This window comes from Lissotriton vulgaris, chromosome 3_2, assembly GCF_964263255.1.
Source record: "Lissotriton vulgaris chromosome 3_2, aLisVul1.2, whole genome shotgun sequence".
NCBI classification, from domain to species: Eukaryota; Metazoa; Chordata; class Amphibia; order Caudata; family Salamandridae; genus Lissotriton; species Lissotriton vulgaris.
In genome coordinates this window covers 91,372,882-91,396,289 of record NC_141690.1, presented here as the reverse complement: position 1 = coordinate 91,396,289, position 23,408 = coordinate 91,372,882, and the positions used below count along the sequence as shown (strand labels likewise).

General features: G+C 40.8%; 1 protein-coding gene across 3 annotated transcripts in view; it reads left to right on the top strand.

The window, feature by feature from the left end:
- SLIT2 (slit guidance ligand 2) overlaps window positions 1-23,408 on the top strand; it is a 650,203-nt gene that overhangs the window by 389,293 nt on the left and 237,502 nt on the right. For all 3 annotated transcript variants that reach the window (XM_086964039.1, XM_086964038.1, XM_086964040.1), the window contains exon 6: window positions 10,967-11,038. In XM_086964039.1, the coding sequence (XP_086820165.1) occupies window positions 10,967-11,038 (72 nt within the window). The remainder of the gene's footprint in view (window positions 1-10,966; window positions 11,039-23,408) is intronic.

Here is a 23,408-nt window from a genome sequence, read left to right as displayed (position 1 = left end):
TCTCACATGAACTGTGTCTAATCCGCAGTTTTGGTAGAGTTTTCGCACTGCTTACTAGAATTCTCGACAAAAAAGCATTGCTAAAGCAATGCTTTAGGTCGAGACCTAAAACGCACCCTTTCTAGACCAAGCTCTAGCTTTCTGCCAAATTTAGTGTAATTCCGTTCAACAGTTCAGGGTGTAGTCATGTTCAAAATGCCTATGGGAAATTGCATGGGGAAAATGTGTTCTAGGACCCCTCCTTTTTCTCAGCCCCCGCTTGATGACTCACCAAAAACCGTCAGGATAGCAGCTGAAGTGAGTGCCAAAATTGTTTTGAAAATGTTGTGAAAGATTTGTCAAACAGTGCCAAAGTTATTAGCCACGATCCGATTCTGACCCCCCGAGGCAGGGAAGGTTCCCCTACCGTATTACAATGGAACCACTGCTACTGCGACGGTTTCACCTACGGTAGTAGACATACCCCTAAATATGTCGCTGCAAGCGTGTGCAAAATCACAGGAAACATGTGATATGTACACACATGCATGACATATGTGGGCCTAGTTCACCATGTACTCTATTACTGGAGTGTGGCGATCTGGGTACAGTCCAGTCAGTGGGGATACATGCCACCTATGAACTTACCTATATTCCGGCGCTCACAGGGTGGTAGTCTTCGAGGTTCAGCTGCCGCGGTGAGGGGGGACCTGGGGAAAGGAATCCAGACAGAAGACTGATAGAGAAGCTAATTTGGGTGAGTATGCACCCCAAATCCATTGTTTAAGATGGTCGGACCACCATGGTCAGGTCGTTGCAAACATGCATCATTATCCGGACAGCGGTTGGAGATCCCTGCCACGGCTTGCTATAGGGCGGTTCAACCGGTGCCACCTCACCAGGTGCTCACTTGGGGGTGCATCGTGTTTGCAAGTATATTATAGTTTCAAAAGCACCTGCGCGTTCCTCGCCTCCAGCAATTTCCATACAACAATAAAAATGTCAAGGTAACTCAGGTGTAAAGAAGAATGGAGGCAGCACCAGGCTCGAAGTAAATCAACAGGACCAGAGTTTTGTCAAAAAATATATTTTTCTTTTTATTTTCGTATTTTCAAAGTGCACAGGACAGCCAACGCGTTTCGCTCCCCAACCATCGGAGCTTCGTCAGGGCTGAAACCAACGTGAAATATACACATATATTAATGACACATACTGACATAAAACAATCACATCAAAAAACATACAAGTTTTAAAAACAACGGATACAGCATTCGGAAGCCAAAGAGATGACACAACGCCTAAGGGGACACAATAACAATCCTACTAACTTGAGGGCATATTACCCCAATTCCAGATGCACAAAAAGAATTGTTGGTACACCACGGTAAATACAGTAACCACATCGTCAAGCAGAGTATTATACAAACATATATTACATCTAAGATTGGAAAAATGGGGTCAGTAGAAAGAATAAGGTAGGGCAGGGTTCGAAAAAGTAGGGTGGAGAGTGGGTAGAAATGAGAAGGAATGAGAATAAAAAGGGGTGACTACTGAAAGACGAGCGAGGAATTGAGCGGTTACCTAATCTAATGAATTCTCAATTGACTAATAACAATTATCCCGGAGCATATACCATATATTTCTCACCAATTATACTGGATGGTTAGTCTTGCAGTAGTGCAGTCAAGTTGAATTAAGAGGAACTGGCCAGTGTAATGGAACAGATACTGAAATAACAAAAGACAAGATATATAAATGTAAAAATAAGAACGGAATTGTTTGAAAAACGTTAAGTAAGAGACACGTCAATTATGATAACAACAATACTGTAAAAAGAGAAAGAACGATGTCTATTAAGCCTAGGCCCCTAGAAGAGACTACGATGTGAGAAACTTTTAGGCAGATGAAACAATCGGTACCGTAGACTCTTCATAAGGTATACCTCTTAACCATAGTAATATTACGGAACATAGACAATAGTTGTTAACATGAGGGATAGACTTAACTTCGTTGTCTCCTCACCTAGTGCAGATATTCCAAAGTGGGAATAAAAGTATCAAAAAGCGTCCAGGGCTGTCGGGTTGTTCACACAGGTTGCATAAAAGATTATCCCGCAAGGTAAATCTGAAAAGGTGATAAATGAAGAAGTGTCACAGAATAGAGACACACAGCTAATGTAACCCAAATCGGGAGAAGCATTCCGGAAGTTACTACTTCCCTAGGAATACCGGCAGTACCACTGGTGCTAATACTATTGCGCCTCCAGGACAATACACATAGTGCAGAGTTGTAAACCCGATTAGACGTTATTGTAAAGGGGGGAACAAGTCTAAAAAGTTCCGGAATGCTTATCCCGATTTGGGTTACATTAGCTGTGTGCGTGGTGAGGGCAGGACCCTTTCACACAATTTTTTATTTAAAAAGGAAGCTCCGGGAAGGTGGCGGTCCCCTGGGCTGCGGCGGGACCGAGTGCCCCGCACATTATTAGTAAAGCCCCAGTAAGGTGCCGGTCCCTGGGCTGTGAGGGCCCCCGCATATATTATGCGCATTGCCCCCGGGACCTCGCCCACCCTGGGGATTATTAAAACGAAGTGTGAGACCCCGCACTTTGTTTTTTTTCTTGCAGGATTCGCAAATCCCGCCAAATTGTATTTTTTTAAAAATGCTTTTTTTGGCCCTGGGGGTTCCTCTGGGACCCCCTGACCAGGCCTAGGGGTTCAGGGTGTTTCTACTCTGCCCCCGTTTCTTTTTTTTCACCTTTTTTCTTATGACTCGGTTCAACCGAGTCACAAGATGGCTGCCAACACTTCCTGGTTTGATGCGTTGGCAGCCAATCAGAATCAAGCTCATGCTCAGGAGGGTTCGTAGATCCACAGCGGCCACCAGACATCGTTATTTTTTATTTTAGGAATTTCTCAGGAACTACTGAATGGATTTACACCATTTAAAGCAAAGAGTGCACTCTGGACCAAGAGCTACCTCTCTGCCAAATTCGGTGTAACTCTGTTCAGCAGTTCGGGCTGTAGCTGCGACAAAAGTTTCCTATGGAAATAAACATTGAGAAAATGAGTTTTGGGGCACCACTTTTTTCTCAGCCCCCGCTTGACGAATCACCCCAAAACTTTCAAGACAGGCGCTGACCAGAGCACCCCATTGGTTTTGAAAATTTCGCAAAGATTCGTCAAATGTCGATGTTGGCAAATCAAAAAACACTTTTCCTATGGAAACTAGGTCCTAACTATAACTACCTACTGGTGACCGCCGGTAGGCAATACATATTTCTCTCTCACTGATTAAACTTACATTGAAGAATAGATTTAAGAATGAAATCTACTTAAATCACCCGTATAAAAAATTAATCACAAAGGAGGCTGCAAAGTTAAATAGGCAAAGATGCCCATTAAAATGTTTGTCTCCATTCTAGGGTGCATTTTGGGATGACAAGCGAAATATCTGCTACTGAATGAAAGTCTTGGGTGATGAGAGTGGTCTTCATATATGACAGATTAGTCAACAAAGAGCCCATTTGACAAAGATAAGTGGAGCACTGTAGTGTCGGGATCAGGGATGGAATATTGCTGCACAAATACCAATCAATTTGACTTAACTGCTTTATGCTGTATGCTAACATCCAGCGGCTGTTCCTTCATTAGGGCGGAAGAGCATTGCCCACCCTGCTGCCAGCACAGTAAAAATGAAAAAAATGGTAATAAAATGATTTTATTACCATTTTATATTTCAGCGCAACCAGCCCAAGCCAAGTGCCAGGGAAGGGCAGGGAGGGGCCATTCCTCCTGGCTGGCAGCAGGAGCAGAGGAATTGTACCCACTTCCGTTTAAAGTGCCACTTTGGCCAGCTGTCTTACATCTCTCCAACCTGAGCTGTCTTAGACAGCTGGATGGGGAGCAGGTACAGGAAGGACTTCAGTACCTTTAGGAGGCTGAGCCAGTCCTTTCCAACCAATCCTGGCACTTCTCTCGTGCTGGTTAGCGATGCAGCGAGCTCAATGAAATTTGTTTTATTTATTTGTTTGTGTACTTACCTCTGTGCGTCTGCACTCCGCAGTTTACTACCCCCCACCCTGCCACTCCCCCTCCCCACGTCAGCGCCCGGCAGCACTCCCACCACGGGCCGTTACTGCTTACTGGTACCAGCCCTAGATGCTATCAGCTTAGCAGAGGTAAGCAAAAACGAAGGTCTTGCAGGAATCTGATAATCACTAATACTTTTGAATGAATGGCTCACTGATTACATGTTTCAGATACCAACAAAGGGAGAATATCACCTCCCAGGTCAAGCCCCTTCCCTCGACTTGTGATGCTTGTTGTGATCAACTTGATTGTCTTGATGCTTCTTAGTTTTGGCATTGCTATGTGTATAGTGCCTCAAGGCACGCCTGGTGCTTGCACTACAGCTTGCTGACAGCCAGTAAACCACTCCTCGACTGGCATCAGAGGCCTAGGCCAGTCTTTGATTTCTGATTTAAAAGAACTAGTCTATCTTAATTTTGGGATCAAAATAACTATGGGGCAGATGTATCAAGACTCCATTTAGCGAATCCTAAATAGCGATTTTTTACGAATCGCTATTTAGAATTCGCTAAATGGAATGTATGTACAAATTAGCTATTTTTTAGCGATTCCTTAATATTCCATATTTGGGAATTCGCATTTTGCGAATTCGCAAATAAGGAATAATTTCCAATCCATTCCTATAGGCCTGGAGGCCCATAGGTATGATTGTGAAGTAATTCTCAAATTGCGAATTCGCAATTTGCTAATCGCAATTTGAAAATTATTTCAAAGGTGCAGGGGTGTCTCAAAGACACCCTGCGGCACCCCTGAAATGTACATGTGAGTGCATATGGCGCACATACATGCCCTATGGGCATGTGTGTGCGTCACATGCCACCTTAACAAATGACAATTTGTGCTTTTTTTAAAGAATTCGCCAATTACCATCAACAACAATTTGGTGGTATTTGCGATTTCTTAACCAAAATTCGCAAATTGAAATTGCTACATACATAGCATTTAAGGAATCGCAAACATTGCGATTCCTTAAATGCTATGGCAAAATAAGGAATCGCAATTTTTTGCGATTCCTTAAATTGCGATTTTTTAATACACTCCGAAACATGCTAAAATGCCTTTTGCGAGTCGCAAAGGCCGAAATTCTGTGAATTTCGGCCTTTGCGAGTCGCAAAAGGCTTGATACATCCGCCCCTATATGTTTATAAGACCAAACCAGTCATAATGCCCTTTTCAGATCTGACAATCAACGTATAACATAGTCCTTCACATATGAAACGAGAATGTAGGTCCTTTTAAAAGGATAGCTCCTTCGTTTCACCATCAATGCGCTTATGCAGTTCAGGCTGCCGTAATGGCCTGCCTCTGCCTCCCATCTTAGAGCACTTGCTTCCCTGCTGGCCCTTCTTTTGTGTTTGGTCCTGGTGATTTAGCAGACGCTGTGTCAGGTGTGATTTATACATTGACAGCCAAGGATAACGAGGTATGGGCAAACGGGCAGCTCAGCCCATACAGATTAACCTGCTGACTGCATTAGGCAAATTTGATGACATTAATACATTTTGCCAATTTGTCTGAAAACGATTTCTCTTTTGTGTGGCATTAAGGGTAACATATCAGGCCATTGTGCTAATTTAAGCGCTCTGATAAATTGTCTAAGAGGTCACAGCTGGATGCTGTGATTATAGAGCAAAGCTTTCAAATAAAAGAGAAGCTGTTACCTTAATCCTTGAGGAATATTAATCTTGTAAAATACTATACTTTTCAGAGATTGTGAGGACAAAATGTGTTATACACTAATACTGGGCAGCATTTAGAAACGAAAACTACTCACTCCACCAGCCACATCTGTTAGAAATAAATATAATCACATTAAATGTGGCCCGCCTATTTCGAAAAATTGCGCCTTGCAAGAAGAGTAGATGAGAATTATCAATGTTATAATTTCGGGGAAAAGCTTCGCGGATTGTCGTAATATAATGGAAGTGTCACATTACAATGGCTGTGAGCCAATGAAAGGCGATTCTTACAGAAGATGTGGAAATAACATATATGTTCTACTCCACATTGCGTTAAATGTATTTACCAATGTTATACTGATATGATTGAGCTAGTACAATTGTCACTGGTATTATTACACCCGATTCATCAAGATAGTAAATTGCCATCATGTCACCAAGCAGGAAAACATTTTAGCAAAATAAGTGATCAGCCACAAGATTTGTTTTAAACAGAGCAACTTTAAAACACACAAGTCCGGATGTAATGATTGAATAAGGTAATATTTTGATAGTTAATAGAGCTGTAAAGGAGCGTTCATGAACCAGCACACAGGCGCGGTGCGTCCATTGGGGCGTAGGGGCGTAGCCCCACTAAGTCCCATGGACCCACCGAGTTTAATGATTGCGCTACCTGCCGGCCGGAAATCCGGGAGACACCTGACTTTTCCGGAGTGCGAAGGGGGGGCTGGGCCTGCTGCAGCTTGAGTGACAGTCCACTCAGCTGCAGCAGTACTGCGCAAGTTAATGTTTGGGCAGAAACTAGCCCGCATGCGCAGAAAGGTTCCTAGCTCAAGTTCCCCTTAGAGAGAGGAGCAGGGAGCGGACCGCAGCCCCCGGGGTTGCAAAGGGGACTGGGCGAGCAGACATGGTGCCCCCCTAGCCAATCCTGGCGCTGCATGCAGCACCAAGATTGGCTGGTCCAGTGGTCCACGTGCAGGCCAATCACTGTGTGTCACTCGGGATGGCCGCCGCTGTGACGTTGTAACTTCCACTCTTAAATTCATCTAGCCTGGAGCTCGGTACAGGTAAGGCCACAGTGCATTATGCGTTATTATGTAAAGCAATGTTATGTTTCCCGTTTTTCTTGCCCTTTTTTAATCCGTTTTTCTTGCCCTCTTTGCATTTGTTTGCCTTGCCCTCTGAGTTTCCCGCGATTTCCGCCCTGCTTGTCCTCTGTTCCGTGTGTGTGGGGGTGGTGGGGGGGGGGGCTCTGTAGTTATTTTGCACACCGACCGTTCTTAAATGTAACTTTTAAAAGCATAATTTCAAACCTGGCGGGAATTGTAATTGTATTTATGTAGCGCTTGCTTCCCCTGATGAGGCATTAAAGCGCTTTGTTTTCCCAAGTTAAGTCTCAGTGGAACTGCCCTTTGCTTCGTGCTTTGTGTGTGGGGGGGGGGGCTCAGTGGTTATTTTGCACACCGACTGTTCTTAAATGTAACTTTTGAAAGCATAATTTCAAACCTGGCTGGAATTGTAATTTTATGCAATATGCAAATTAGTTTACGCCTCACCACTTTCAAATGTCACCAGCTGCCCCTGCTAGCACACATTACAAATACATGCGTATACCCAATACGTGTGTATGTGGCTTGTAAAAACAAAAATCCCAAAACACTCAGATCTTTTTTCCTTCCTAAGTTCAATTTACCAATACAAAAAATGGATGGATAAAGATTGATTTTCCGTGATTAATAGTGTTCTTGGTGATGGAAAATTGCTCCAGTTTAGTGGAATGTATGCACTGACCTGAACAGTTTTTCAGGATCAGGCAAATAGGGGATTTTGGCAAGCAAAAAAAATCATGGACAGACTGTGGGTTCAGGCATACAGACAGATATCGCTTAGTCGTGAAGGATCAAAGTCTCAAAAACAACTTTAAAGGTGCAGAATTATCTTCAAATGGAGTCCTCTAGGGCCACGATATCTGAGTACCTATTCCCCCAGTCAAAACGGACTGTGAACCTATGATTTAGCAAAGGACACATGATCAAACGACTGCTGACCAAGTAGCAGATGCCAACATAAAGTGCAGAGCTCTGTTAAGGCAGCTTATCAATGTATGTGTTAATTCTCAGACGATGAGTTCTCCATTCTTCCAAAATCACCACCATGAATCAATAAAATCTTCAAGGTGAAAATTAACAACATTCAACTTTGAATGTAACACACACAGCACAACCATTACACGTATGCCCTACGAAGCATACACAAATGGGCATGCTTGAAGACCTTCATATATGTCCCCTCCAGTTTGACTGTATTAAAAGTCACCTTCAAATGCAAAATCCTCCTCCACTGCATTCTGGAAACTCTATGGGGTGCAAGCTCCCCTTATCAATATTATTAGAACATTGGAATGTTGAGGACTCCATTAAACACAGTTGAGTGTTCCGGGCTTCTAATGGCCGGTAGAATCCCGGACGGCAACATTTCAATGTTTTTTTTTAAATTCACAGCTGTTGCTGTGAACAAAGACCTCTTGGAGTCCGAGGGGATTTAGACGCTCTCAAGCTCTGAGAGGCCTTTGTTTTTACAAATTAGAACATTCCGGCCCTAGTGTTCTAATAGCCTTAGAGCCCTCCGTAGCAGGCTCTACCGGTCATTAAAGGCTAGCTCCCTTGTTGAAGACCCTTGCCTTTGGCTTGCACATTTAATGGCCAGTAGAGCCTGCTATGTCGGTCTCTAGGGCTATATTAAAGCCTTCCTTACACAATTTAACCTTCCCCACAACCCTCATAGCTGGTCATAACCTCCCACGCCTAAAAAAAGTCAAATGACTTGAGCAGTTGTAAGTTTACTGGAGGATATCTTCGAAAACACATTCTACATTAATGTATAGGTCCATGTCAACAACCACAATGCTATCAATGATTGTTCGAGATACTGGAAATATCACTCCATCTTGGTACCACTAAGCCTTTCAGCAGTCTTCTGCACTGCTGTTTGCAAGGCCCATATTGGCATCTTCTTCTCTTGAGTTGGTATTGAAGTCTGACATTGATTCACATGCTACCTAAGCAGCATGCTCAGCAAACCATTTTCTAAATGACAGGGATTTTCAATAACTGTATAATGTCCTCAAAGAGGACAGCATCACAAAAAAAACAAATGGCATGGTATTATCTTTCTCTTCTCTCCTGTGGAAAGTAAACCCCTAGCTGCTGAATTGAGGTCTCCACGCAACAGCCTCATATCTTCTCCTCACATCCAAACTGTGGCACTCTTCTACCTGGTATCGCAGCTAACAGTCTGACATATTGATGAGCATCCTACATACAGCCACCCACCTCATTAATGAGCAATGTTGAACCTCAATGCCATTACATTGGCTGCCCCTGCCAGTATGCATTTTCTCCAAGAACTGTTGCATCACTGAAAACGAGTGACCGCAAACTCATAAATGTGCCATGTAGATGAACTGGCCATCTTGACGGTCTCTACATCACAAGAAACCAAGGAGTACCAAGACTTCAAAACTGAAAGGAAAAGAGAAAAAAAACTGATTCAAGCTTTCATGACCTAGACTTTAAGGCAATCTAACAATATCCTACCTCTGGGAAAGATCCATTACAATGCAGGCATTACAACGCAATGCCTTTACAACGCAGCCAATACAACATAAGTTGCAGTGCAACGCATGCTATTACAACACATGCCATTACACCACAAATGCCTGTCTGAGCCGCACTTTCCCTGAGGTAAGCACCCGGTGGTGTTAGAATAGTAATTTACCTTGTAATGGTACATGCATTGTAATAGCATGTGTTGTAATGGAAGTTGCGTTGTAAAAGTATGCGTTGTAGTAGTTTGCGTTGTAACATCATACATGCCTTTCCTCTCCACCAGAAATGTCTGGTCTCTCCCAAAGGTGCTCCGGAGCCACCTCTTCAAGGAATATTCCTTTTGTCACTTATGCACAGTAGCCTCAGCAGTCGCTGTCCGCCAGACCATCCAAACACAATCCCTTTGAATTAACGCCCATAAGCATCATTCTAACTTAGTATTTTAGTTATAAATTGTTCCCATGTAACCTCTCAAGCCTCTTAAATAGCGCTACATCGCTATCGAAGCTAAGTTCCGGTATGAAGGTTACCCAAACAAAATGGTTTATTGTGGGACCTTTTCTTGAAAAAATTCTCTACCTCTTAAGGCCCTGGTTCTGATTGGTTCACTAACACCTAACCTGGCACAAACACCTGCATGTGTTTGACTAGGTATTAAAAATTGAGCACACCATAGATGTTTGCCGCAGCCACGTTCGCTATGCAAAACCATTTTTGCCCGTGCAATATCAGAATGACAAGGCTGAAATGCCTTACTGGCACCGGGCAAGGCTCATTAGCTGAATTATTTTTTCTGTCTTTAAAGCCCAGCGGATTTTTGTGAAATCAAAAAAGCAAACCATCTGCAACAAGCCGTGCATACATGTTTTATGTCCTTAATACACAAAGATTAATAATGTATGTACGGCTTGGCAGGCGGGGCTTTGTAGCAGGGTTCAGCGCGCGCTGCATAGCATTCTGTCACTATTTGTAAACCTTGTATAGTGTGCAACGAGAGTGTTGTTCTCGCCGGCTGTAGTTGCTGCCAGAGAACGAGCGAGTATTAATAAGAGTTCACAGAAGGCTAACCCGCGTTTCTTTGTCTGTTTTTATTTTAGATTCTGTAATTATAAAAACGAAACTGATTTTTTTTTTTTTTTTTTTTTTTGCTGAGGGTAAAGCTTCTTGCCAAGGATGGGGGAATTAACATGCAGCTGGGCTCCTCTGATAAATGGATTCTGTTAGGTCACCGAGGGGATGCATGTGACATTAAGTGATTTACAGTCCTTTACCTTAATGAAATTGTTTCGCGAGATGACGCTGAGAGCTTCTAATGGATAGCTTTTCTTGATGTAATGAAATTGAGTTCCTTTGGCGTTTAATATAAGGTGCAGTTATTATTTACTGGGGCTTTCTGTGCGCTGCGGCTCTGAGCAGGGAGGTTGGAGCTGAGAGATCTCCGTGGCGCGCGGCATCGGGGCCAGAATGGCGCGGGACACGCCGAGGCCGGCGCGCGGCGCTTTGGCCGGAGCGCTGAGCCTTGTACCGCCGACCAGCCGGGACTGCGCAGCTCGCGCAACGCCGCCATTGTTTGCCACCTTTATGCTGACCCCACTGCTCTGTTTCACAGGCAACTGGATTACAACCAGATCAGCTGCATTGAAGACGGGGCGTTCCGAGCACTCCGCGACCTGGAAGTCCTGTGAGTACCCTCTCTGCATGCTCTCTGTATGTTTACTTTTCTGGTCTCGAGGGGGTCTCATGGTGAAAGGGGTACTGGTGAAAGGGTACTGTAGTTTCTGCTGCAGACGTGTTTTTTTCGTACTGTACCTTTTGCTGCAGAAGTTGTTTTTTGGGTTTTTTTTTTAATATCGTGTCTTTTTAAATCTTTAGAGTACTTGCCTACGAAAACTGAACACCACTCCGTGTTGGGATGGCGCCCAGCTATGCCTGGGCGCCACCCCAAAACGGAGCGGTGTTCAGTTTTCGTAGGCAAGTGCTCGAAAGATTTAAAAACAAACTTTAATATCAATAAGATTTCCGAAGGGGAGCATTACAAGACCCCGGTTCTTATGAAAAAGAAATGACGAGAAAGTGATTGCTAATTTAATATGTATTCACTTATTGTATGAATTCTATAGACCAAGTTTCTCTAGTTGAGATGCATGCAAGTGAGGAAGTATGTTAGAACTATTGCATTATTTAACAGCGCCGAATACTTGCCCCCTTCCACGCAACATAGATACAATGCTACTTACGTCAAGATGTACTTTCATTTTTCAGAGCGCAGTAAAGCATAGATCAAGTGGACGCAGCTTCGTATTTGCAGTTGCTTGGTGTGGTAGTGCATGCGTCCAGGCAAGTGCTATTCAGACTGTGTCGCAGAATTGCCCTGTTTCCAAGCTATTGAAGGAGGTGAAAGGTATTAAATAATCATCAATGACCTTTGACCTCTAAATTTAATGAGAAGAACGCTGCTACGATAAAGAATCCGGTGCTCGGCGCAAATGCTCTGTTCTCTCTGTTGCTGAAAGTCGCAGCCTAATACCCATTGATCATGGCAAGGGGGCGACAACGGCGGGAGGAGGGCAGCGATAAGTAAGTGTTTCCTGTTGGTGTTCCTTAGCGCAAAAGACAGTGTGAAATGATCAAGTGGGGCAAAAGGAGAAGTTCTGTTGACCGTCTTCGATGCACACACCTCCACCGCTTAAAGGTGGCCAGATTTTGCAAACACAACACACGAGCAGGGGTAGATGCAAGATAAATTAAATATATGCACAGGTAGGGCTTTAAATAGGCCGGGTCTCACCGGGTCTGAGCACCGGCAGTTTTTTTAAAGGGGGCCTCGAAACGTGTCTATCGGGCTCTGTATTGTGCCCTAGCACAGGCGGTCCGTTTTTTTCCGGACTGCAGTGACCTCGATGTGCGCTGCTCACACTGCTCATGTCTCACAAGTGGAGAAGTTATGGCATGATGTCATGCCAGATGGGCGTTGTAGGGGAAGGGAAATCCTTTAAATAGAGTCATTTTCTCTCTGGATTTCCCTTCTCTTTCTGAAACTCAGGGACAGCAACATTGTCCTGTTATCACCAGGGCTTTAATTGGAAGCTTTTTCAATATATATACAAGCCATAGTTGCTGCTTATTTATCTTATACAACTAACAAACATTGACAAAGCCAACAGTCCTGACTTCTTGTTGGTATGATGTTACTTGTTTTATCATATATCTGGATGCAATGACAGAAGCAGCAAAATACAAGTCGGGCGGTCCACTATGCTAAGCACATATTTTTAGCTTAAGTGTTTTTAAGCCATGCCCTTATTACATTGGCCACGCCTCTTTGAGAGACCCCCCAGTTTTTTCATCCCACTTAAAGCCCTGGACAGAGTCCTCCTTTTCTAATGTCCAGTGGTTGAAAGACATCAGATGGTTGCGGTATGGGTTCTTGGACCGAAACGCACAACATGGAAGAGTCAACAGGGAGAGAGTTTTTTTGAAAAGGAAGGAGCACCAGAATACAAGTCCAAAATATCCAAAAGAGTCCAAACAATTCTTCTTTGTGTATCAAAATCTTAAAACTGGCCTTCAACCAACTTATTTCATTCCTAGACGGAACTTCTTCAGAGCTCTAATTTTAATAACGTCACCATAAATAGAACAAGGTAATACTGGATCAGATAACCATTCGTAGAGCACCGGTCAAGTAAGGAATGTAGCAAGTATTCTTCTAAAGAAAGAACGGAGGAGCAATTATCCTTTTATAAGCGACCAGAGATTTTTTAAGTCCCGTTATGGAACAGAAATTGCTGCAAACATGGCGTATCTTATCAAGGATTTGGATCTCGTACACACATATTTGGTGTGAGGGGTTCTGCATAGTCTGGGTGCTTAAGGAAGGATAACTGTTCCTCTGTTCTTTCTTTATAAGAATACTTGTTACATTTCTTGCTCATGCTCTACGAATGGTTATCTGATCCAGTATTACCTCGTTCTATTTATGGCGACGTTATTAAAATTAGAGCCCTGAAGAAGTTCCGTCTAGGAACGAAACTCGTTGGTTGAAGGCCAGTTTTAAGATTTTGATACACAATAAAGAAGAATTGTTTAGAATCTTTTGGACATTTTGGACTTTTATTCTGGTGCACCTTCATTTTCAAATAAATGTGTCTTTCTGGTATTCAGAGGAGCCTACGTGCGGCGAGCTCCAGAAAGGAATGCACAGAACACTTACTTGTTGGAAACTGGGATTGAGGTGCTGAACCTCTGGTGAAGCCATTGTTTGTTCTACATTTGTACTCAGACAGGAAGAGAGTTGGTGATATCCAGCAAATGGCCTTTTGTGGGTCACTGCTGCACCACAAACCTCAGGATGCGTTAATACCGTAATACCTTTACAAACATAATCCAGAACTTACCTGGCCAATTTTCTTGTGCAGTCTGAATTCGTTTCCGAATTGTAGACATTGTGGTGCTTTTGGTGTAGCATTTCTAAGACGTTTCTGCTTTTAATTCAAGAACCAATTTTGACTGAAATTTGTATCTGAGGTTTAAAGATTGCACACAAGTCAAGACAATGGATTGATGTTTGCCACCTTGCAAACACAACATTCGTAGATTGGACATCACTTTACTAAACCAACAACTAAACTGGTAATTTCTTAACACAGTGTCAAGAAAATGAATGAAGAAATTAGTATTTAATTTCAGATATAACATGAGCCGGCACAAGGGCATACTTAACAACATAAAGCATGTAATATACATTACCATTTAAATTGTATGGTTCATGGGTTTGACTGCTGGAACAGTTATACAGATATTTTGTCATCTTAACATGTTTCTACTAATATGTAGGCCTAGATATTTTATATAGTATCTCGGCAATAACTGGTGATTAAGGATTAGGTATTTACAGTGTAGTTAGTCAGATGCTCATTGTTAGTTCAAAGAATGTCTTAAATTAATATTGTACTGGAGCAAAATGCAAATTTTGCACAAGCTATATTCCGTTTTACTGTGCCTTTCCACCTAGTGGCATCACTGCCGGCTCTGTTAAATTAATTGCATGCAGGTTCCTAAGAAGTTCAACTTTATGTAAAAGAAACCATTAAATACTGCATCACCAAACCAAGCCACTTGTTGTCTTTAGTGTCAAGACATTTCTGACATTTGTTGTTACGGGGTGTGACTTCACTAAAGGTGGCAATTACTTTGGTTGCCGACTGGATTGTTAAGCTACACCTGTTTGTTTTAAGGCTGTCCACGCCATGTCTTCTCACTTCTTTATGTGTTCAGAAGTACAGCTCAGGTCTGGGGTGTGGAAGGAACATGGTGGGAAAGATACAACATACAGCTAGCAACAGACATGTTAGTTTCAACTTAGTATTGGTTTACACCGCAGAGCTCTGAATGTCATTCTTGGCAACTCTCTCTTCACTCTGGTCTGTCATATTACTTAGAGGTTTAGGGATTTACACCAAGCGGATCACCTGTGCAGGCCAGCCAGCAACCGATGTTCTTGCTGTGCACCTCTCCATTTCAGCTTTCACAAATTAGCACTCAGTTCTGGATCTTAGTTTAGTTTAGGGTGGGAGGACATGAGGGTAAACCGATGTGTGCCCCAAGAACAATGAATGAACCACACAGAGAAAATAAAAGAAGTTCTAGTGAGGTGCAGTTCTAGACTAATTACTTACGGGCACGGACAACAGTCACCATGAGGACCCTACTGCTCGAGTGGAAACTCAATGTATCTTCCTGTTGCATACTTGTATCTTCTCAAACTCAGGCCTCCCAAGGCAACAAGCCAGTTCTTTAACAATCAAAATATTACCCTAAAAGTCAACAATGCGCGTTCTTAATTTGATTCCTACTTTGCTTTTGCTTCCTACATGCTCTCAAAAAATGCACGCTCTTGATCAACCCGCATCTCTTTAAATACATGTGGCAATATGCACAATTTTCATATACTTTGAGAGCAAATACAATGCCTATCATATTATTACATTTCCTTTTTAAACATACTAAACACTAATACCAAACTAAACTTGTTTAGACTTAGGCCAAGTGGAGGCATTAAGGAAGGAAAAGTGTCAGCCAGTCAGCCTTTTGTTTTGATTTGCAAATCATCTCTCCTTTTAATATATGAGGCAAACAAACCCCCTAAGTTATAATATTCACTTTGTTTCTGGTACTTGGTTTAAGAAGGATGTATTGTTTGTGACACAACAACTAACGGTAGCTGACCATAGGTTCTGCACCACACTCCTCTTCACATAAATTAAAGTAAACTGTCCTGTTCATCAACATCCAACACTTGCTGCCGTTTACTGCCTCTGGAAACCAGATAAACCGATATATGCTAAGAGGAAGGTGCACCAGAAATAGAGTCGATATTGCCAGTGTCAGTTCATCATCTTCTTTATTGAAAATTATTGATCATAAAAATCAGCGATGATCCAACACGTTTTGTTCCTGAGTTCAGAAGATAGACGGCTTGAGCTGCTCACCCACTGTAGATGATTCTGGTCACACCGTCTATCTCATGGACTCGGGTCTGTTATTTATATAGACTACGAGCCTGGATAAGAACTTACCTTACACCCTGATCCTTACGTGAATATCCTGATACTGCTACCATGACTCTTTTCTGCAAGCGTGACCATACTATTTGTTATTTGGAGCCCTGGCGAAGTTCCTACTGTGAAAACGAACAAAACTCGTCGGCTGATGGTTGATTTTTATGATAAATAGTTTTCATTAAAAGAAGATGTTGAACTGACACTGGCAATATTGACTATTTCTGGTGCACCTTCCTCTTGGCGTATAAGGATGTATTGTTTAGCTGCGCTGCCTGAAGCCCTAAGGTCTTACCCTGACTATCTCTCTTGGCAATTTAAGTAGTTCTGTCAAGTATATCTCAGCGCAATTACGGTGCAAAGTAAGACTTAGTTAGAAACTTATGAAACAGAAATACCAAAGAGACCAAATTGTCGAAAAAATTCATAATATGCATTCTATGTAGTCCAGAATTATTTATTGGCAGATTGAGCAGGAGAATAAAATGTTACTTTTTTAGTAACCACGTTTAACACATGTTCTGGTGTCAGGATATGCTCATATATTTTTTAAGGCTCAACCCATTCCTGGAAGACACTAACTTGATAGCTTTCTTGTTACCAGCTTTTTGCCAGGACAAGTTGTCCCCTTTGTAAGAGATGTCAAGTCTCTCCAGAGATCTTTACCACTGAGAACCTTTCTTTTCAACAACATTTGTGAAGGGCCTTCCACCGCTCTGCAACATGTTTCGTCACGTTTTTATAACTTTTTATCTGGTTGAACTAAAAACAACTTTTTTTCTTAAAATCTGTGGATTATACAGCAGATGACTGATTATGTGGCAAATGCAGCAAATCCATAATTAGGTGGAAATGCAGCAGCCGCACAAGTGCATAATTTCAGTTACGCATCATTAAATGCACTTTTAAACTTTAATTTAAATGGCCCAGGTTTCAGGAAGTCAAACTATGGGAAGTGTCTGAAAATCTCCCATTTTCACACAAGTGTGAGAGAAGTGAGTAGCTCAACTGTAAAGGTTTTAAACACTAGGAATAGATTTTTCATTTACTTTTAATGTGAAATATCAATAATTTCCTAATCAAATAGTTGCAGATTTTCCCTTAATGTAGATATTTCCTGCAAAATATTTTCCAGACAGAAATGTTTGTGAATACCAGACTTTTATATCCTTAAATTCTGAAACTCCCTAGAAAGTAACATGAACGCCTGAGCCTTGCATGCATCCTGTAAACAGTTGCAAATGTCTACATTAGAGCCGTGTATGTCTGTGCATGCGGTGGTTATGATTTTGTATTGAATCGGGCCCTATTTATCTAAGCAACAAAATGGGTTACTATCATCACTCAATCTGTCAATCAAAACCTTTCTACAGCCCTGATATATCTCTTCTGAAACCTTGAAACCATGAGGCTGTTAGATAACAGTCCTTAGACTTGCATGTTTAAAAGCTCTGTGACAGGTTTTATTATCTTCTGGGTAAGTTACTTGATTTGCAAAAAAATGATGAAATTGTGCCTGTACCCTCTTGAGAGGGAAATTGGTCGGAGTTTATTCACTTTTGGAGAAATATTCAACTTGCATGGCGAAAAGACTGCATAGATTTAGTTATTTTCACTGTGTTCTCAATAAAACGTCTGAATAAAAGAATAGCATTCATTAGAAGAACGTTCAGTTACTATAACGTTATTGCATGAATGCAAATATAAATGAAAAGCAGACAAATCAATGAAAAACCCTAAATAAAGTGATGCTGTGAGGAGTTTGGTTATGATGATGTCAATGCAGCCATAATTTTGCAATATACCATACGGACCCGTGCCCAATTTTGTAAATTTGCAGTATATTTAGGTAGAAAAAGCAAGTCTAGTGCACCTGAAAAAAAACATTAAAATGTTTTTCTGGGAAATGATTTATTCCCCAACCTTTCAAAAGTCTATCTCTTGTAGACTTACATCTGGGAAACAGAATAAAATATATCAATTAGTCTAAATAAACCACAAATAGTTTTAATAGCGTGCCCATTTCTGAGCTAAAGTTCCTAATTTTGGATTTGAATTGACTTGAAGATTGTATGTGTCTGCATTTTGCAAATTTGCGTGAGCGAAAACCCAAAATATTGCTTTGGCACATGAGCAAATGTGTCTGTCTGTTCAAAAATATGTTTTATTCTAAGTAGCATGTCTTTGTGACAAAAAATTATGAAAACATTACACATCACACAGATGATTATTTTGGAAACAGTACCAATATATGTAAAACTCAATGTGTACCTAATCATTAAGCATATGTGATATGATTGTCATCAATAGGCAGGCAATTATTTGTGTAGTTCCAATTTAAAGTAAATAAATATAAACTTTATTGTGCAAAAAAAAACAAGCACAGGGGAGTTTTTAAGGACCGCCTTTTTTAACAATATATATAAATGGCTCCAATATTTATTTGCTTTCATTTCAGAGAGACAAAATAATATGCCCCTTTTCAAATCCTTTGCATTAATTGAGCAGTTAATATTGAATACACTATGAGGTCGAATGAGCATCCTTTACAGGTTTTGGGGCTGAAATTATGATGCTTGTTTGAATGTGAGATTATCAATTACAAAAAATCCTTTTAAATGTCATTGGTGAAATATTGTTCACACAAATATACCTCCATTAGTACTAGTTTATTGATTATTAACTCTACCTGGGCTATATTTTTGTAAACAATGTTTAAAAGACAATGTATTTGTCAGATGATATTTGAGCCAAAACACTCTGGTGTCCTACATCCTGCTTCAAACCTCAATGTTTGAATTGTGATGATTTCAATCCCTATATCTGTCTTAATATCATCAAATGTGTAAGCTTTTTACTAATAGGCAGACGGCAGTTTTTTCTGTGGTTACGCCCAGTTTTTCCACTTTACTCTAACTCATCAGAATTGAACCAGGTCTGCTTGAGTTTTGCAGTGCTGCTTTTTGTGTGAAGTGGATATAAAGCTACAGACCATTGAAAATGGCAGAAGCTCTAAATTATTTTGACTTTGGATCTGGACACAACTTTCAGAATATTAAGAACTAAATTCCTAGCATAAAATACCATGTACAAGTGTAGAATATAATCGAGATCTGGGTGAAAGAAGCACGAAATCCCACGAGAAGTTTGGAAGAAGAAGCACATCTGTGCGTTGTTGTTTGCGACTGGGCCAAAGTGAGCAAATAATGGAAAGACAGTCCACAAACAATTTCCTGGCTCATATGCCAAACAGTTCAGGTTACAAATTGAATACTATTAGGGTTGCAGTACACTCAAACTGCCAAGATCGCTTCATAAAAGACTCTCATCGGAGTCAACAAGACGACCCTTTGCCCCTGATGTCTAGTATTCAAAACACATTTCTTATTTTTAACTTAGAAACAATATTTATTGTAATTAAGGAAGCAGGGCGGATTTCACAAACTCTGCTCATATATGAGTGTCTTTTTGAGTTTCCTTTCTTTTCAGCCTATATAGGGAAATAAAATTGAATGAAGACAATGAACTTTGATGTTTCTAGAATGATTATTTTTATTTATTTTTAGAAATATTTACAAAGGTTTTTTGAAAAGGAATTTAGAAGCCATTTAGTCTTTGAGTGCATATAAAGTGACAGCATGTTAATTTATGCGCAGTTTGAATATAATTTTAATAAAAATCACAGTGTCATGTCTAACACAAATTGTTAGTCGAAAATACAATTTCTACAAATATTTACAAAGTGGAAAAGTCATTTAGAACTAATTAGTATCCTAAAAATGTATATGTGAGTCAGCCTGTGAATTTATGCAGTGTTTGAATATATGTTTAATAAAAATAGCAATGTCATTTCATACATAAATTCTTAGTTGAAAATAAAAATAAATTGAGTATTTCAGTCATCCTACAATAATGTTATGCAGGAAAATACACATTATTGCTTAACCCCTTCGCTGCTGGCGTCGGCCAATGGCCGTCACGCACACTACCTTCGGAGTGCAGCACACGTCCGTTGGCCGATGCAGCCACGCCCACTGCGCTAAACCGCTGCACCGCGGCGGAATTGCCGCTGCGGTTAAGCGGTTAAAAATCAAAAGTTACTTCGAACATAAAGCAAAGGCATGCATGCTTTAACCGTTCGTCACAATGTATCTGTCCGAAAAGAAAACCTGCCCTGAAAAAATGCACCGTCTTAATTTCTTAAAATGAATGAATTCCTATTGCGTAATGTGTCATTGCCTTGATATTCTACATAATTGAAAAATGCTTAAACAAATGAATTAAGCTAATATGAAGTTGGAGTAGCAAAAACACTGTTGCTTTTCAAATCAGGACAATCAATATAAACCTTTTTGGTCTGAGACCCCACATCCTAGGAGGCCTGTGCCCCGGGCATATTTAAACAGCCAAAGAAAGCCAGATCAGCTCTGCGCTTTGCAGACTTGGCATTCCTTCTTGTCAAACTCACCATCACTTCTGGCAAGTGGAAGTTGGCCCACCCCATCATTCAATAAATGTAGCCAGTATCTCCTGTACTGGGCAAAGGCTGAGAGTACAGCGGTTCATGGAGAAGAAGCCCATGGCGTTTCGTAAACACCTAGTCGCTAGATCATGAGATGATAATTGTCCCCTGGCTGGACCCCCTACAGACAATGCTCTACCGCCTTGAATGCATTGGGCCCTCTCTCGTCATTCAGCATACACAGTCCGGTATCTAGTCTACCTATTCGGCAAACCTCTTTTGGCTCCCTTGCACTTGGGGTGCTTCCTTAGTCCCATATAGCATATGCATATGCTATCATTTTGACCTCGAGGTTCCTGTAGGCATGCACCAGGGTCTTGACTTGATCCACCTCTAGTATTTAACCGATCCCTCATCTTCGCCCCCCATAGCCAACAAGTTCCCTCTACCCCTGTCACCAATTCCATGTTTACATTAGGATCCAGTCCAGGTTCTGCTACTATCATCATACATCACAGAACATGACTGTACCGCCATTATGATGGAATTACGTTTAACATGTCATCACATATGGTTCTGATTTGTCACTATGCATCTTTATGGAATTTAGTTCCTCAATCTTCACGCCTACCATTATATGGCACTGATAAATATCAATTGATGTGTAATTCTTTCCTGGACATTATGTCATAATTACATGATATGTACTGGCACGTATGAAACTTAATGCAAATGATTTTATTAAAAATTGCAGTAAATGTATCACTAGAAACAAGTACCAGAGACATCAAACAAATTTCACATTGATGTGTCTGTTTTTGAATTATAAGAATAGGCGTTAAAGTTGTGCAGTACATTCCATTGTGTTTAAGGTACAACCCTTTCTTAACCTCCATTTGTTATTTGATCATTAATCTATACAGGCGGTAAGGTTTATAGTGATTAATGTTGTATTTTTACCTACATTCTGTAGATGTTTGCCTATTATTTAGCACTGCTGCATTTTTACTAAAAGAGACACATGGAAACAAGGAAAAATAGCAGTGTCATCTATCACATACATTTCTCACACCATATTGCATGCTTTATGTTATAGATGACAGTGAGTGTTTCAAGATATCATGGCTTAATGCGCTTGTAGTTGACCAAACGCATGGATTAAACTATGTTGTCACAGCTGGTAATGGAAAATGAATATTATCTGAGTAATTAACATGGAAAGTGAGCACAGGATTGATGGTAAAATATAAAAAAAAAATAGAGATTCATAAAGCTAAATGTATTGATGACAAGCATAATCTAACACGATCACATAACGTACTGTCTTAGATAAAAGAAGTAAGATTATGAATATTCTAAAAAAATAAAGAGTTGCCAGGGCAAGAATTCTGTGATAGCAAAATGTTGATTCTATGGAAAAAATGGAGTCTTTTCAGTCCAAACATTTACTCGGCGGGCTCAAAAAGGAAAGATTCATGATGCTTATATGCATGTCTCTGCGCATGTAAATTTAAAGTAACTAAGCGGGACACATTTTTTATGAGACTATGGTAGTAGCATTGCCATGTATGGGCCTTGTGGAGCCCTTGCTTTGAATTACATTTCTCCCGCTATCGTAGGGTTAGAAATGTAATACAGAACTCCATATCCCTTTGAGATGTACACAGTTGATTGCAGGGGTGTTCAATGCTGTCAGAGGTCATTTCTGTTCTATGTGTTGGACAATTTACTATATCGAGCTGAACGTACGTAGGGAATAGCCAGTTCACCAGGGATACTTTTCTTCTTCCCGGAAAAAAAAAGGGATGCAACACATTTTTTTACATTTAAGGCAGCAGCATTTGTGGTTAAAAACACAGATAGTGTATGAACAAATGTGTTTAGTGAAGGTGGTAGAGAAAATATGCACTAGCGATAATAAGGATATTTTTGTTGGCAAAACCCCACTTTAGGGTACTTTAAACAAAGAAAACAGAATTGTAGAAATGTACCAGGTTCATAGTTTTGCCAGCACCAAGGTGTAGAGTGCTCTTTGTTGCTAATTCAGTGGTTCATGTACAAATGATGATTGCTCATAATATGTAGTGGCTCAAAAATAAAATGCTTATTTCTTGCTCAATTAATGTACAGGCTAGATGCCGTATAGCCAGTTTCTCCCTGGCAAGATCCAAGTCACTAAGTTGTTTATGGGCAAGATGTCATTACAGGTTGCACTTGTGTACATTTCAGTTTAGCGTGGTATACAATAGCAAATTAGACGTGGGCAAGATACTAATGATAAATGTTGATACATTCTTATGCTGGCAATATTTATTTGCTTTTCCGCTTAAACCATATTGCACTTCATTCTTTGTCCAACTTTCTTCTCAGTCTCTGTGCTGTCCAACATTAGATGAGCAGTAATTTTCTCTGACTCAGTAGACCTAAATAGAGCTGCTCCTTTTCCCAAAACAATCACTAGCAAGACTCCATCTGGCCTACGTCTAAGGGCATTCCACCTTCCCACGCTGTAAATGATCAGTCCTTGGTTACCCATTTTGATCAGAATCTGTCCTTCCTTTTTAAGAAAAATAAGGTCACCTCATGCAAATTTCATGCTTTACATCAGATAGGAAAAACACACCCTTACGTTTCCAAAGACACTCATTCCAGAATCACCTCTGCCTCCATACTCTCAAAAATTGACTATTGTAATAGTCGTTATATTGCTTTACCTGATCATTTAATTTTTTGCAAATGTTCTATTTGGAAAGACCCGTAGTTTAAGAAGATTGATCATGTAATCCAGACCTTTAAAGGCACTGCTTCTCTTGTAAACAGAATCTGGTATGAAAAGGATACATCTTGCTTTTGTGAAATATTTAACACGCACACATATGGTAAGTCTCTGTGGTCTGACCCTGCTCCTGCCTTAGTTACCCCAAGTCATCCGCACCTACTGGAGTCAACTCTATCATTACCTTAGTGCCCAAAGTATGGTAGACTACAATTTAAAGTTAAGCAGCATCAAAGAACAGCAGTCATTTAGA